General features: G+C 36.1%; 1 protein-coding gene across 1 annotated transcript; it reads left to right on the plus strand.

Moving 5' to 3' along the window:
* Positions 1-658: 658 nt before the first annotated feature.
* Positions 659-901, plus strand: LOC110113668 (hydrophobic protein RCI2B-like). The gene is made up of 2 exons (XM_020846336.2): positions 659-739; positions 818-901. The coding sequence occupies exons 1-2, from the start codon at positions 659-661 to the stop codon at positions 899-901; spliced, it is 165 nt and encodes a 54-aa protein (XP_020701995.1).
* Positions 902-14342: the final 13441 nt, after the last annotated feature.

A 14342-nucleotide genomic window follows, 5' to 3' on the forward strand; every position in this document is an offset into this window, starting at 1 on the left:
AATTAACTTCAAAATGAATGCGGTAAAAAAATCCATTAAATTTTGAATTATATTAATTTTAAAATAAATTTATTAATTTTGATATTTATTTTTATAAAATAATTTGACCAGATCTAGGTCAAAATTTTCCTAAAATTTTGCTCATAAGAAGCTGCCGTAGCGACGGACAGCCATACGCGTCTGAAAAGATGAGTAACTAAAAAAACAGAGCTAAAGCCAAAAGATAATATATTAAAAATAAGAGTAGAAGCCGTCTACTCCCACTTTGCCCATCCCACTGGAAACTCAGCGCCATCCTTATTTTATTTTGAATAAAAATCAAATTATTAAATTTTAACATATTTATTTATTTAAATTTTAAACTATATAAAAATATTATAGCAATTAATTTATTTAAATAAATATTATTACTTTTTAAATATATTTAATATAATTCAAATATTTATATAAAATATAAATATTTAGAATTTAAATATAGATATATAAATATATATAAATGTTATGAAATATATAGAAATCCCTCAATTTTTTATATTATTAATTTATTTTAGTGCGATTTCCTCGACTTATTTCTCTCTATTTTTCGCCTTTATAAGCCGCCAGATTTCCTCTGCGAGAGAGAGAGAGAGAGAGAGAGAGAGAGGAAATTAAAAGTAAAATGGCGAGGAGAGATTTTATCGATATTCTGCTGGCAATAATTCTCCCACCTCTCGGCGTCTTCCTGAGGTTTGGTTGTAAGGTAATTATATGCTAAGTATAATTAATTAACACCTTAATCGTAACTAAACAAATTAATGTGCTGATTATCGATGAGCAGGAGGAGTTCTGGATCTGCCTTGTGCTCACCCTCTTCGGCTATCTCCCAGGAATCATCTACGCCGTCTATGTCATCACCAAGTGATTGATCCATCATGGCATCATCTACGCCGTCTAAGTGTTCTTCTTAGAAAATAAAGAGTTTTTTTTTTATTTGGTGTAATGCATGTTTCTCCCAAAGCTTATGATTTTATAATAACTTAGCATTGTTGGAGATATAGGTTTTGTTTGGGACAGTTTTATTATTATTTTGTGAAGCTGTTTTTAGTATAGAAAACTCTTGAAATCAGAAAGAAAAGTCATCTGACAACCTTCTTACTTCTTTCTATGACCGCTTTCTTGCACAAAAATTTTTTGTGCAAGAAATTTTTTTATTAAAAAATTGTTTTAAAAAATAGTAAAAAAATCATCACAAGTGAAGTCTTTAGAAGTGATTTGATAGACCTTTTCATTCAGAAACTATCTGCTAAATTTATAATCAATAAATACTTCCAACTGATGCATACATATGCAGATCTTAGGAGTCTTACACCAATTAATTAAATCTCTCATATTGAGTCAATAATTTAAAAAGATACATTATTTCATGCATTGCATATACCACTGATGAGTAAGGTTACTTTTGCTTCAATAATAAGGTTGTCTCTTATTGATGAAATAATAACTGATCCAATCTTGTATCTGCATATTAAACCAAGATAATACTCATTTCAAAACTTAGGTACATTTAGGTTTCTTTTGGATAGCTTTTTTAATATTTTTTAAAAAATATTTTTAGTATAAAAATTTTTAGTTAGAGAAATTTTTTTAATAAAAACCTGCTTTAGAAAGCAATAAAAAAATAATCTTAAACGAAGCCTTAGCTAAGTATTTCTTATGGGCAAGATTATATATAATTCTTCAAATATGCTTTTTTCATTTTAGAGGTCGTATAATCTACTTCTTCATAACCTGTCCCAAGGAAATATGACTTGTCTTCCATTCTAAAGACAATATCAAGAGAAAGATATAGAAAGAAAGGAGGACTTACTAAAGCAAATGAAGTTTTAGGCTAATTTCCAACTAGGAGGCATAATATCCATATATATACAAATAGAGCCAATACAAGAATGACCAGCGACAAAGATGAGAGGAGATCGTTATGATCCAATGGTAGTAATTGCAGTGGCGTTAGCGTGAGTTTGTTCAGACATTGTTGATTGAGACTGTAGTTGTTGCTTGTTGTGTTGCGCTATTACGCCCTCCGCAAACTAATGTTGAAGGAAGAATTGTGAGTTTAGACCGAAAAAGATGATACTGAGGTGTTGAAAGCTGTTTAGTGAGAACATTGACGATTTGATCCTGAGTGGAAATAGGGACTACTCAAATTTCCTTAGCTTGAATGTGGTCTCGGATGAAGTGCACATCAACCTCGATATGTTTTGTTTTGGCGTGGAAGACAGGATTGTTGGCTAGAGCTATGGCGGATGTACTGTCATAGTGTATATTTGTAGGAGTGGTTTGGGAGATGCAAAAATCTCAGAGAAGTCTTCTATGCCATATGAAATCTAAAGTAGCTACAGCTAAAGCTCTATATTCCACTTTCGTTGAGGAACGAGCTACCGCTTGTTGTTTCTTGACTGTCCAAGAGATGATCGTATACCCATGAAATTAATAATAACCAGATGTTGATCGACGAGTAGTCGAATCCGTGGCCCAGTCAATGTCGAAGAACATTTGAAGGTTAAGTGGTGTTTTATAAATGGGAAGACCAAATGTAAGAGTGACATGAATGTAACGAAGAAGACATTTGAGTTGAAGAAAATGTATGGGTAAGGGATTGTGAAGATGTTGTCAAAGATGATTTACGGTGAAGGATATGTCAAGGCGAGTGATAATAAGATATTGTAAGGAGCCGATAAGTTGGCGATATGAGGTGGGATCAGAGAAGTGAAAATCAATGAGAACATTGGCGGGTAGCTTCGTATAGGAGGGATTCGAAATCAATTTGCAGTACAGGAGACTGGTTTGTTGCAGAATAGCCTCAATGTAAGAAGGTTGAGAGAGATGGAAATGAGTGGGGTGATGATTAATTTTGATGCCAAGAAATTTGGATTGTTTGTCGAGATGTTTAATAGAGAAGTGTTTGCTAAGAGATGAAATGATTTGAAGAAGAGTCGAAGAATGATTGTCGGTGAGAAGAATATCATTGACAAAGATAAGCAAGTAAGCTTGATTGTTGTTATTATGATATATGAATTGGGAGGGACCGACATTACTTTTTTGAAATCAGAACGAAAGAAGGGATTGAGAAAAGGTATGAAACCATTGTCGGGGCGCTTGTTTTAAACCGTAGATGGATTTCCTAAGAAGGAAAACATGATGGGGATGTTGCGATTCTTCAAACCCACAAGGTTATTTCATGTATATTTATTCATGAATTGGGCCGTGAAGAAAAGCATTGTTGATGTCAAGTTGATGTATGGGTAAATTGTTATGCATATAAACCATCAGTAGTACGCAAAAAGTTGGGAACTTGTCGACGAGACTGAACATCTCTTTTTAGTTCAATTCATATTCTTGATGATTGTCTTGAGCTACAAGGTGAGCTTTGCATCTTGTGATGGACCCATTGGTGCTTGATTTGGTTTTGTAAGTAAATTAAAATCCAAGAATAGTGATGTTAGAAGGAGCAGGGACAAGGGGCCAAGTGCCTTGTTGTTGAAGAGCAAGAAATTCGGAGGCCATTGCTACCATCCATTGGGGATATTTGGATGCTTTAGTATAGGAGGTGGGTGCGAGTGGGATAGGTGAAGCTTGATGAGTGAGATTTAGAAGTTGATGGGGTTTTAATTAAGGAACCCATTTGCAAATATGCAACCATGGGATGAGAGGAGCATATGGGAAGAGGAGGTGTGGGTGTAGGAGGTGATGGATCTATAGAGGGGAGAAGGTGGGAGGTGTGAGAGACCGAATGGTATTGGAGGAGAGATCAGGAGCGAGAGTAGGAGACAATGGTGATGGTATGGAGGGGGTGATGGGAGAATTGGATGAAATGGAGGAATTGATAAGAGATGTATGAATAAGGAGATTAGGATTGAGAGGTGGAGTGATGGGAGTGTTGGAGGTGATGCTGGAAGAAGAGGAGCAAGGAAATGTAGACTCATCAAAGGTGACATGCTTAGATATGAGAATGCTATAAGAGGTGAGATCTGTTAAGATAGTTGCTATTTGCATGTTTTACATTTTTGCAACTTGTATAGTTTTGATGATTCCAAATATTATTATTCAAATGTGTAGTTATCTCCTAACAATTTTAAAAGATTTGTATTTGCTCTTGTGTGTACTAACATTTCAGTTGAATCAAACTCTCACCGAGTCTTCAAATCAATCGCAAGCCATACTTCTAGTTTTTGAAGCTTAAAATTATCATTTGAATTGAGAGGGTGAATGTAATTGAGTTTGAATAAAAATACCCCACACATAGGAGATCATATAGAAAAGTTTATACTGATCGTACCGACGATATCAGTTCGTCACGGGACGATTTTCTCTCTGTAGAATTTTTGTACATCGAAAATAATTATCGTCAGGGACAATTTTGGGCTCTGTAAGAATTTCGTCAGACGAAATTTAATTATCTCAGGGACGATTTGTTCTCTGTCAGATTTCATCTAACGAACTATTTGTCAGATGATATAAGCGACTTGACAGTTTTTTCTATATTCTCTGTAGTATTTTGGAACCAACCTGGGTTTATACGTTCGTCCGGACGAACTTGTTCGTAGCGGGACGATCAGCTTGTCAAAACATTTCTACACAATATACAAACAGGTTCGTTTCAAAGGCTTTTAAGTAATGATCGTCCAGGACAATCCACGATCTTACGGAACGGTCCTGCATACAGAATTGAAAACTTGAAAATTTTAGTTTGGCATGGTTTTTCCTTTCTTATAATATACGTCCAATTAGAGACTGCCCCCAACTCATTTTTGGCCATTTGATCTTCGATGCTATGAAGAAAGTAAGGAGAGATGTGAGAGAGCATTCCAAGGGGATTCCTACCCATGAGCGTGAGGTTCACTGGTTGTGTTAAAGTCAAGAATCTCTCTATTGTGATTTGGGGATTTACTTATCTTCTTCTTTCTTCTCTGATTTCTGTTGGAGAAGATTCAAGGAGAATCCTTTCTCTGCCGACACTTGGAGAGTGTGAACAGCCAAGGGTTCTCTGCCCAACTTGAGAGTGTGAACAGCGAAGGTTCTCTGCCACACTTGGAGAGTGTGAAAGGATGGAGTTCTTTGCCACACTAGGGATTGTGTAAAAGGACGACGGTCTCTATCGCACTGGGATAGTGTAGAACGAGTGTTTGGTAATGGCTTCTCGCTTGCTGTGGTGCAAAAGAGGACACTATGGTATTAGTGCCAATACTCAGAGGGTGCTCTAGGGGTGGATGTTAGGTCTGGTTTGACCGAACCACTTATAACATTTGTGTCATTTACTTTATTGGCTTTTATTTTCCTGCATTTCTTTTTTGTTTAAAAAAACTCTATGGTTGAAAACTTTTTCTATAAAAACTTTATAAAAATTTTTTATTTCGGTTAACACAACTTTCAAAGAGGGTTAAGTTTTAAAAATACCAATTCACCCCCCCCCCCCCTCTTGGTAGCATTGGACATTACTTAGGTCTATACAACATTCCTAAGACCCAACCAGATCATCATTTGTAGCCATTGTAGTTGGCAGAGTACCCGAGTAATAGAGAGTGAGGAGATTTAATGTTGAGTTTGTGACGAGTGGGAGGAGGTAGAAGGGGAATGCATGAGCAACACTTTGAGATGTTTATAAGAGGGGTTGTTTGTGAAGGAGTTGATAGGGAGAATGAGGATATGTGTTAAGAGAAGGCATGAGATTGATCAGGTAGACAACTATGAGAAGGGCATCGGGCCAGCAATGAAACGGATGGTTGGTAGTGTTGAAAAGAGTTATAGTGGTTTCAATTATATGGCGATGTTTTTGTTTGGCGAGACCTTTTTTGCTCAGGAGTGTAAGGATAGCTGAGTTGGTGAGAAATTCTATGACATTATAGGTACTTTTGGAGATTATGATTAGTGAATTTTGTACCGTCGTCGCTTTGAAGGCATTTTATTTTACAATATTATTTTTTCTTGAAAGTTTTATAAAATTTTAGAAAGGTTGAGTAGACATCATATTTGTTTCTGAGTAAAAATACCCAAGTATAGCGAGTGGCATCCTCAACAAAGATAACGTAGTATTTAAATCCTTGATTAGACAAATTGGAGCAGGGCCCCATACATCTGTATAAATGAGTTCAAGACTTCTATATTTATGATTTGTAGAAGAAGAGAAAGACAATTTCTGATCTTTAGAGGTCTTACAAGGTATACAAGAGAAATAGTCTAAAAGAATATTAGGAGAACTATTCTATTTGGAGATGGTGGCGAGGACTTGAGAGTGCAGGTGGCCCAAGCGGTGATGCCAGCGAAGAGAAGGAGGAAGAGTTAAGGTCATATCATGTTGATCACTATAATTGGCGTTGTTGGTGCAGATGGAGAAGATGCCGTCACGGCAAGGTTCCAAAGAAGAGTCATATTTGTCGTTGGATCCTTTATAGTGAAACCAAATGAGTCAAAAGAGATTGATAGATTATTATCTTCAGTAAGGGTAGAAATCGATAGAAGATTATAAGAGATGTGAGGAATATGAAAATTTTTTTGAAGTAAGAGCTTACGATTCGGTGTGGGGAGGTTACCACGTCTGGAGTGAGAGATCAGAAGCGTGCGACGATCTCCGATAGCGACACTATCTATGCCACGGTATTCTTCTACATTGTTGAGACTATCAATGTTATTAGTTAAATGAGATGAAGCACCAGAGTCCAAGATCCAGTCAAAGGGAGTGTGCAGGTTGGATGCAAGAAAAGCAGTCAAGGAGATAGGAGGCATGTGATAGTTGATGTCTAGACGATGCCAACAAGAATGGACTACGTATACCCAATTACCGTAGTTTTGACATATGGTGGGATTTGTATTACGAGGATGATTACCCATGTTTGGAAACATTTTTCCACATCCTGTGGAAGATTGAGAGTGCCCCTTGGATCAGCCTCTCTCGCAAGTAGAGAAGAGAGCAAAATGAGGGCTTGTGAGGGCTGATTCTTTTACATATTTTGAAAGAATGTTGATTTCTTTGTTGATGAGAAGTGAATACAAGTCTTCAAGGCTAACAGGAGTGATCTTGATGCAAATGGATGTCTTGAACGCTTGATATTGGGGAGGAAGGCCATTGAGAATGTAAAGAATTATGTCTTCACTGTCGATTGAGGCACCAGCTTCCACAATGTTGTCAACTAACATTTAGATGTTGGTAATGTATTGTAGCATAGTAAGTTGACCCATGGAGATGTAATGCAGCTCATTCTTGAGCTGTATCACTTGAGGGCGGTTGGTGGCTTGTAATCTTTTTGCTAAGGTGAGCCAGATGTCCGAAGTAGTATAAAATTCAAGTCATACGAGAAGATTATCACTGAGATCATTGAGTAGAGAAAGGAAGCAAGGTTTTGATTGACAAGCATCCAGACAGCATAGGTAGGATTAATGGAAGAAGAACCTTTGGGCAAGTGTAGATGATGAGAAGGAGGTGTTGACGTGCGCTCAAGAAAGTCTGCATAGTTGTTAGTGTGGAAAAACTTGAGCATCTAAGACCTCCAAGTGGGGTAGTTATCATTTGATACCTGAGTAGGAACCATCATTTTGATATTGGAGATCAAGAACTTGAGAGAGGAAGGGATAATCGGATTCTTTGTGCGTGCAGTAAGCATCTCGACAGATTGAGAGATGGAAGATGTTGTCATCTTCGCTAGGAGGAGAGGCAGGTGGGTTGTCTAGTTTAAGTAAGAGGAAGATTTCACTGGACAAAGGGAGGGAGAGAAATAAATGTGGTGCTGATACGATAAAGACAATAATAATTGAAAGATACAGATAGAAAGGAGGATTTACTAAAGAAATTGAAGTTTGAGGCTAATCTCCAACTAGCCAATACAAGAATGACCAGTGATAGAGATGAGAGGAGATCGTTATGATCCAACAGTTGTAATGGCAGTGACGTTGGCGTTAGTTTGTTTAGATGTTGTGGATTGAGCCTGTAGCTATTGCTTGTTGTGTTGTTCTATTACATTAACTCGTAACAAATATTTATTTTCTATCTCTTTATATAGTACAAATATTTTCCTTATCTAGCATTTTCAAAGCCAATAGACACATTCTGAGACATTCCCTTTACCACTATCTCTTCTTGGACGATGACTTGGACCCCTTTTAATAATGTAGCTTATGTTAAACTTGATGTTATTTAAGACACTTCTAGTGACTTTCAGAAGTTTGTAGATATAAAAATTGATATTAGTAACTATTGAAAAATAAGAGCTTGTGATCTTAGCAATAGATAAAGATCATCGACACATAGATAAGATAAATAGAGAACATCACATAAAAAATTCAAATTTTTATATGGAAACTCAAACAAAGAAAAAAATTCATGGGGCTAACCCAATTGAAATGATTCAACAAGTTATATTGTAGGTTGTGAAAAATATCCTTCCTTATTCATGGGGAAGATGGTGGTACAATATAGGAGTCTAGAAGATATAAACTATGGAGGATGTTTTCTATGGTAGAAATTGAAGAAGTTTAGAGGCATTAGATTTGTCCTTAATAAATTATGTAATGATCAAAATTTTAGTTAATTAATACATTGCCAGAAATTTTAGCTGACTAACCGCTGGATATACTGCCAATTTTTTTTAAGGTGACGAGTATCATCGACGGTTTGGCCGTCGATGTTAATTGATTTTTTTAATGGCGGCATAAGCCGCTAAAAATTGACCTAAAATTGGTCGCCCCAGTCCTTCCTACTAATTTCTTTGAGTTATTGAATTTCATCCAAATGCTACTCTCGCCATTGCCTTCGACATGCATCTGCAAAACCACGGCCATCGATGCCTTAACTCCAGCCACCGACGCCCTCACCCCGCCTGCCGACGCCCTCACTCTGACCTGTGAACTCCCAAAAGGTGAGCTATCACCGATGCTTGTAAATGTTTTGATTTTTTGTTTTTTCTTTAGTCATGTATGTTCTTAGTCGAAATTTACAAGAGGATGTGTCTTAATTTAATTTTGTTGTTGATAATCTTCTTGTTGATAAGTCTAGAGAGGGAGTTAAAGGTAAACATGAATTTTGAGAAAACCTTAATCCCATATCATTTTACTTTAGTCATGGTATAATTTATTTTTTATTTTTTGTTTATAATATTCTTCTTCTTGATAAGACTAGAGAGGGAGTTAAAGGTTAAGTATTTGTCAATATATAGTTAGAGAAGAAATTATCTTCCATATAGGGAAGTGGAGGTTCATAATTAAGTTCAATTTTTGTCTCGGTTTCTAATTACTGTTGTTAAAAAAGGGCATGTAATTGCAAAGGAAGATGTACTCCGTTGAATGCCTAGGTAATAATGCCCATTTTGTAGGTGTTAAGAGGTATTATTATAGACTTTCCTTATCTTACTTGAGCCTTATGGCAAGTTCCCCTCAAACTTAAGAGAAACCTATATATGATGGTGGTTAGACCTTGCATGCTTTATTAAAATTACGACCTTCTGATGATCCGATTAGGAAAGTAGAGGTATAAGCTTTTACTAATATATTACCCCCCACCAACATCACAAACTTCACAATCCCCCTACCTTTACCCTCCTTACTCCCATCCATATTATATTTCACCTCCTATGTAGCCAGAATATGATGGACAATCGAGACAAGCAGAGGTTGGTATTGGGGATCCTACAACTGCAGCAGATTTGAGCAGAGCTTGGGCGAGTCCTAAGTTCACGAAATTGAGAGAGCAGAATAAGAAAAATAGAGTATATGATTGTGGGAGTTTAGGAAGCTCTTTTCATATTGGTGGATTAGTGCCTTATACTGAACATATATAATGACTGGTAAAGCTTTCAATTTGTTTATTATTATTATATATATATATATATAATATTTTAACTATATTTTCTAAAACTTCGTTTGGAATGTTAAGCCCTTATAAACTAGCCTAAGCTAACCAAGAGGATGGGTGAATCAGTATTTTAAAATCTTTTAATCAAAAACAAAAACTCAATCAAACCAAAATTCATCACAAAAAAATTTAACATGCAAAAATTAAATACGAAAAAAAGTAGTAGTAAAGGTCACATAAATTTATAGTGGTTTGGTCAACTCGACCTATGTCCACTCCCGAAGGTGCCCTCCGAGTATTACACTAAACTTAGTGACTCTCCTTTTGCTCCCACTGTAAGGTAGAGAAGCCTGTACAAAACCTCCTTTCCATCGACACCGGTGAGGTAGAGAACCCAACTCATTTTGCTTCCTCCTGAAGCATGCATAGAACCTTGTTCGATTGCTGAAGTGGGCCTCTCTCAAACCTCCAAGAATAAAATATGATGATTAGAGAAGATGACTTGGATCCGGGCTTGGAGCAATCTTTGTGGAACCCCTCAAAAACTCCCCCTCACAAGATCCTCTCTCTCTCTTCCTTTCTCTCGCTCTCCTCTAGGCTCTCTCAAGTCAAGACAACTGTAAAAGATGATCTCTTGGGTAGAACAAGAGGTCTTAAATAGAAGAGTTTCAAAATAGCTCTTAATTTAAACAAACCAACTTTATCGTCATGGCCGATTAGCGTAAATTTCTCTCTATCAGCCCGGATGGCTTGGGACGATCAGAAGGTTTTTATTCATACGTTCAGGATGATATGATATCATCCTGTATGATTAGTGCAAGTCATTAAATATCATCCAGATAATCACACTGAATGGCTGTCTGGATGATGAAAAAATAGCTTGATTGTCCAGGCCGATCTCACGATCGTCCTGGACGATAAGTTCAAATTTGTGAAAATCATCTAGAACATCGCCCTGAATAGAATGTGGCCGATATTGATCGTCCAGGAATAATTAAGGTTTTTTTAACTGATCATCCTAGCCAATCCTGTGATCATCCAGGAAGATTTGATCGAGTAATCAAACTTTAATTACTTTCTTTAATAACAAGATTAATTTTGGCATAATTATGTTTCATCATCCAGGACGATGTCCTGGACTATGTCTAAAAATAAATAATACCAAAAAAGATATGGCAGCTGATTCTTTTTGATTTAAGCCTATCATCCCGGTCGATATGAATATCATCTAGGATGAAGCTCTTAATGATGGCTTCCTTAACCAGGATGTCCTAATTAGGGTTTCTATTTTTAACTGATCATTAAGGCCGATTTGTGGATCATCCTAGATGATGTGACCAAAAATAGAGATATCTAAAATTAGACAAAAATTTTCTCCCATGTGTGTGTGTGCATGGTAACTTAGCATCAGGAACCGCATTATTTTCAATAGACTCAAGAAAGGGAAAAGTTTACAAACTGACCCAGACCTAATCTATCCAATCTTGAGTTGGTTCAAGTTATAATTTGGTCTAGTGGACCTGAAATGTTAGTAGGTAAGGTAGTCGTAGAGAAAATGAAGTATTTGCTATCATCAAAATTATATTCTTTGAAAAATATATTCATAACAATCTCCCTCTTTTTGAGGATGGAAAACATAAAAAAATAATTGAAGCAGTTCAAAGAAGCTTTAATGGAAATAGGTAAAGAAACAAACACAGTTTAAATAGTTCAACTATCCAATATAAAAACATAAAAAAAACTTGAATAGACTAGAATAGTATAAACTAGTACAGCTACGCCCCCTTTTGACATCATAAAAAGGAGGAGGGAAAAAGAAAAATAGTACAAACTACGCAACAGAAGTAAAACAACAACACAAAAAACAAGCAAACTAAAAGAAAGATGACCCCTGATCATTTGAAGGAGGTGGTGGTGGTGGTGGATGTGGCTGAAAGTAATTGGTAAGAGTCACAAACTACTCCCCAAGCCAGGTCATATCTTGGTTGTGCTAATGCTTCTAGTGAGCTACGTAAGCATCAAAGCGAACAACATCCTATGTATGTTGCTGCTCCTGTACAGTGACGTAGGTCTCGAAGCGAGTCTCTCACTAGTCAAATTTCTCCACCAGCTAATCTAGCTGAGAGTGCTGGCATAGCAGAATAGGTGCAGGAACAGGTGTAGGAGCTGCCTCCTCCTCAACTCCCTTGGCTTCCTTGTGCCCCGGGTGAAGATGAGTACTGGGAAGAATGTGGAAGGAGTTGTTTAAGTAGAAGGCAGGCTAAAAATTTGGTGGGGCAGGATATTGGAGGTTGTATTTTGATTCTAAGACATAGGCAATGATATGTCCTAGGGCAAGATTGGGCTTCCTCCTATGTCCTGAATCTCGAATAGTGGTCAGATGCTCAATGTAGCAAAAAATAGTGGCATTGAATTCATGATGAGCCAAAATGTAAAAAGTGGTGATCGAATGAAGAGGATTGATATGAACGCGATCACCAGCTTTTAGAAGAATTTAGGTGTGAAGGACATGCTAGATTGTCCTATCATCTTTGAGTAAAATGTTGTACTCTCCAATGTGAAAGTGAGCAATAGTGTTTCTGAGAAAGTGGTTGGTTGGAGCCCAATCGTAGTCAGGAATAGAACACAAATTATGGAGTTTGTCCCTTATGGTGAAAAGTTGCAAAAGCTATTGATAGTTTTGATATGTGATTTCGACGGGACGTCGATTCACATAGGACCCGGGAGCAGTGAAAGAAGAATTTATGTAGAGGCGAGCGAAAAAATTAAAAAGAAGTTCCAAATTGAAAGGGACAGAGAGAGTATGAAGGAAGGTCAAGGAAGTGTGTGTAAACAAATCTAGGACATGATAGGAAAGAATGTGTAGGTTGACTGTCTGGGATACAATAATCCCAGCTATTTTGTACCTTTGATAGGCTGCTTGATCATTCGCCTCATTGGAGCGAGGGTCCAGATTCGCCTTCGAGGAAATCCTAGAAGGATGGGGATATCTCTTTCCACCGGCCATACTCAGGAAAACATAGTAGAACAGTAAGAGAAAAGAGGATTTGAGAAGGATTGTGTGAGAAAAAACATTTGAGGGCCTCAGTTTAAAAATAATTGGACAAATCTTCCATGACGATTGTAGAATCATCCAGGATGATATGGTGTAATAATTGCATCAGAGACGATTGGTCAAAAAGGAGGTAAAGTTTTCCAAGACAATCAGATATCGTCCTGGATAATAAGACACAGGTGATCGTCCTAAGGAGTAATTCTGGATGACTGTTGAAAAAGTAGATCTTCATGGCTGATTAGGTGGATTGTCATGGATGATGCGCAATAATGGATCGTGCTGGCCGAATTAAAGTTCAGTGTCGATCTTTTCCATATGGATCGTCAAGGATGAACAGGTGTATTGTCCGAGATGATCACTAATAATTGAGTAGAAATTGTGAAGATCATCCAAGACGAGGAGGATCGTTTAGGACGATCATAAATAATTAAAATAGAAGATGATTAGAGTGTCCAGGATGATAATTAATCATCCAAGATTATAATAAATCATCCAAGACGATCAGAAGCAAAGGAGTCAAAACAACCAATAGATGAAATTTCAAGAGTTAATTGATCAGATTATCCAGGATGATATAACTATCATCTAAGACAATGAGACAAAAAGGTTCAAAATAGAGAATGGATGGAGATGATCAGAGAAGGCCCAAACACATAAAAAATCAACTTAAAAGAAAAAATAAAATACGATAAAGATAAGAACAAAGGTAAAATAAAGGTTTTGTTTTAATCAAAGCTTGAATATGATAAATTCTCCATGTGATTGAATTAAAAAATTTGTAAGAATTAATGAGTAAATATTATTGAAATCTGAGAAAATGGTAGAATAACCGATCTTGTTAGACCTAACTCGGACTTCTCCATGGGGAAACCTTCTTTTGGAAAGAAGGATCTAAATCAGAAAAATTAATTGGATAAGAAAAAGATATATGTTCAAGACTAGGTTTCAGAAAAAATATTATATAAAATAATATATCAAAGCAATTACTTATAATCTTTTTTTCATTTATTTTTTGCAACTTAGATCCCTTTTCCAAAATTCTTAAAAATTCTTAGTTGTGATTATATCTTCCAGATATTAGAAAAAAACAAATTCACTCTCTAATGTAAGGAAGAATGAATCACAAAATAGAATAAAAAATCATATGATAAATTCAACGACAAGATTACAAAAATCTAAGGATAAAATAAAGACTTTGAATATTATATATATAAGATAGATTACTGTAGCAAGATTGAAAAGATCTTAATTTCAAAATCCAGTTGTTAATGTAGATAAATTTTTATTTAGAAAAAAAAATTACACCACTAAAAGAAGTTAGAGAGAATAAAATAATCAACAGTGTTTTCCCCCTTTAACTGATTTTGAGATGTCAATCATTGACTATAAATTTTCAAAAAAAAAAATGGCATAAGATATCAATTCAGTAGTGATTAAAAGAAAAAATAAAACAGAAGTTCCATAAGTGCT

Source organism: Dendrobium catenatum, unplaced genomic scaffold (assembly GCF_001605985.2).
Source record: "Dendrobium catenatum unplaced genomic scaffold, ASM160598v2 fragScaff_scaffold_1367, whole genome shotgun sequence".
Lineage (NCBI taxonomy): Eukaryota > Viridiplantae > Streptophyta > Magnoliopsida > Asparagales > Orchidaceae > Dendrobium > Dendrobium catenatum.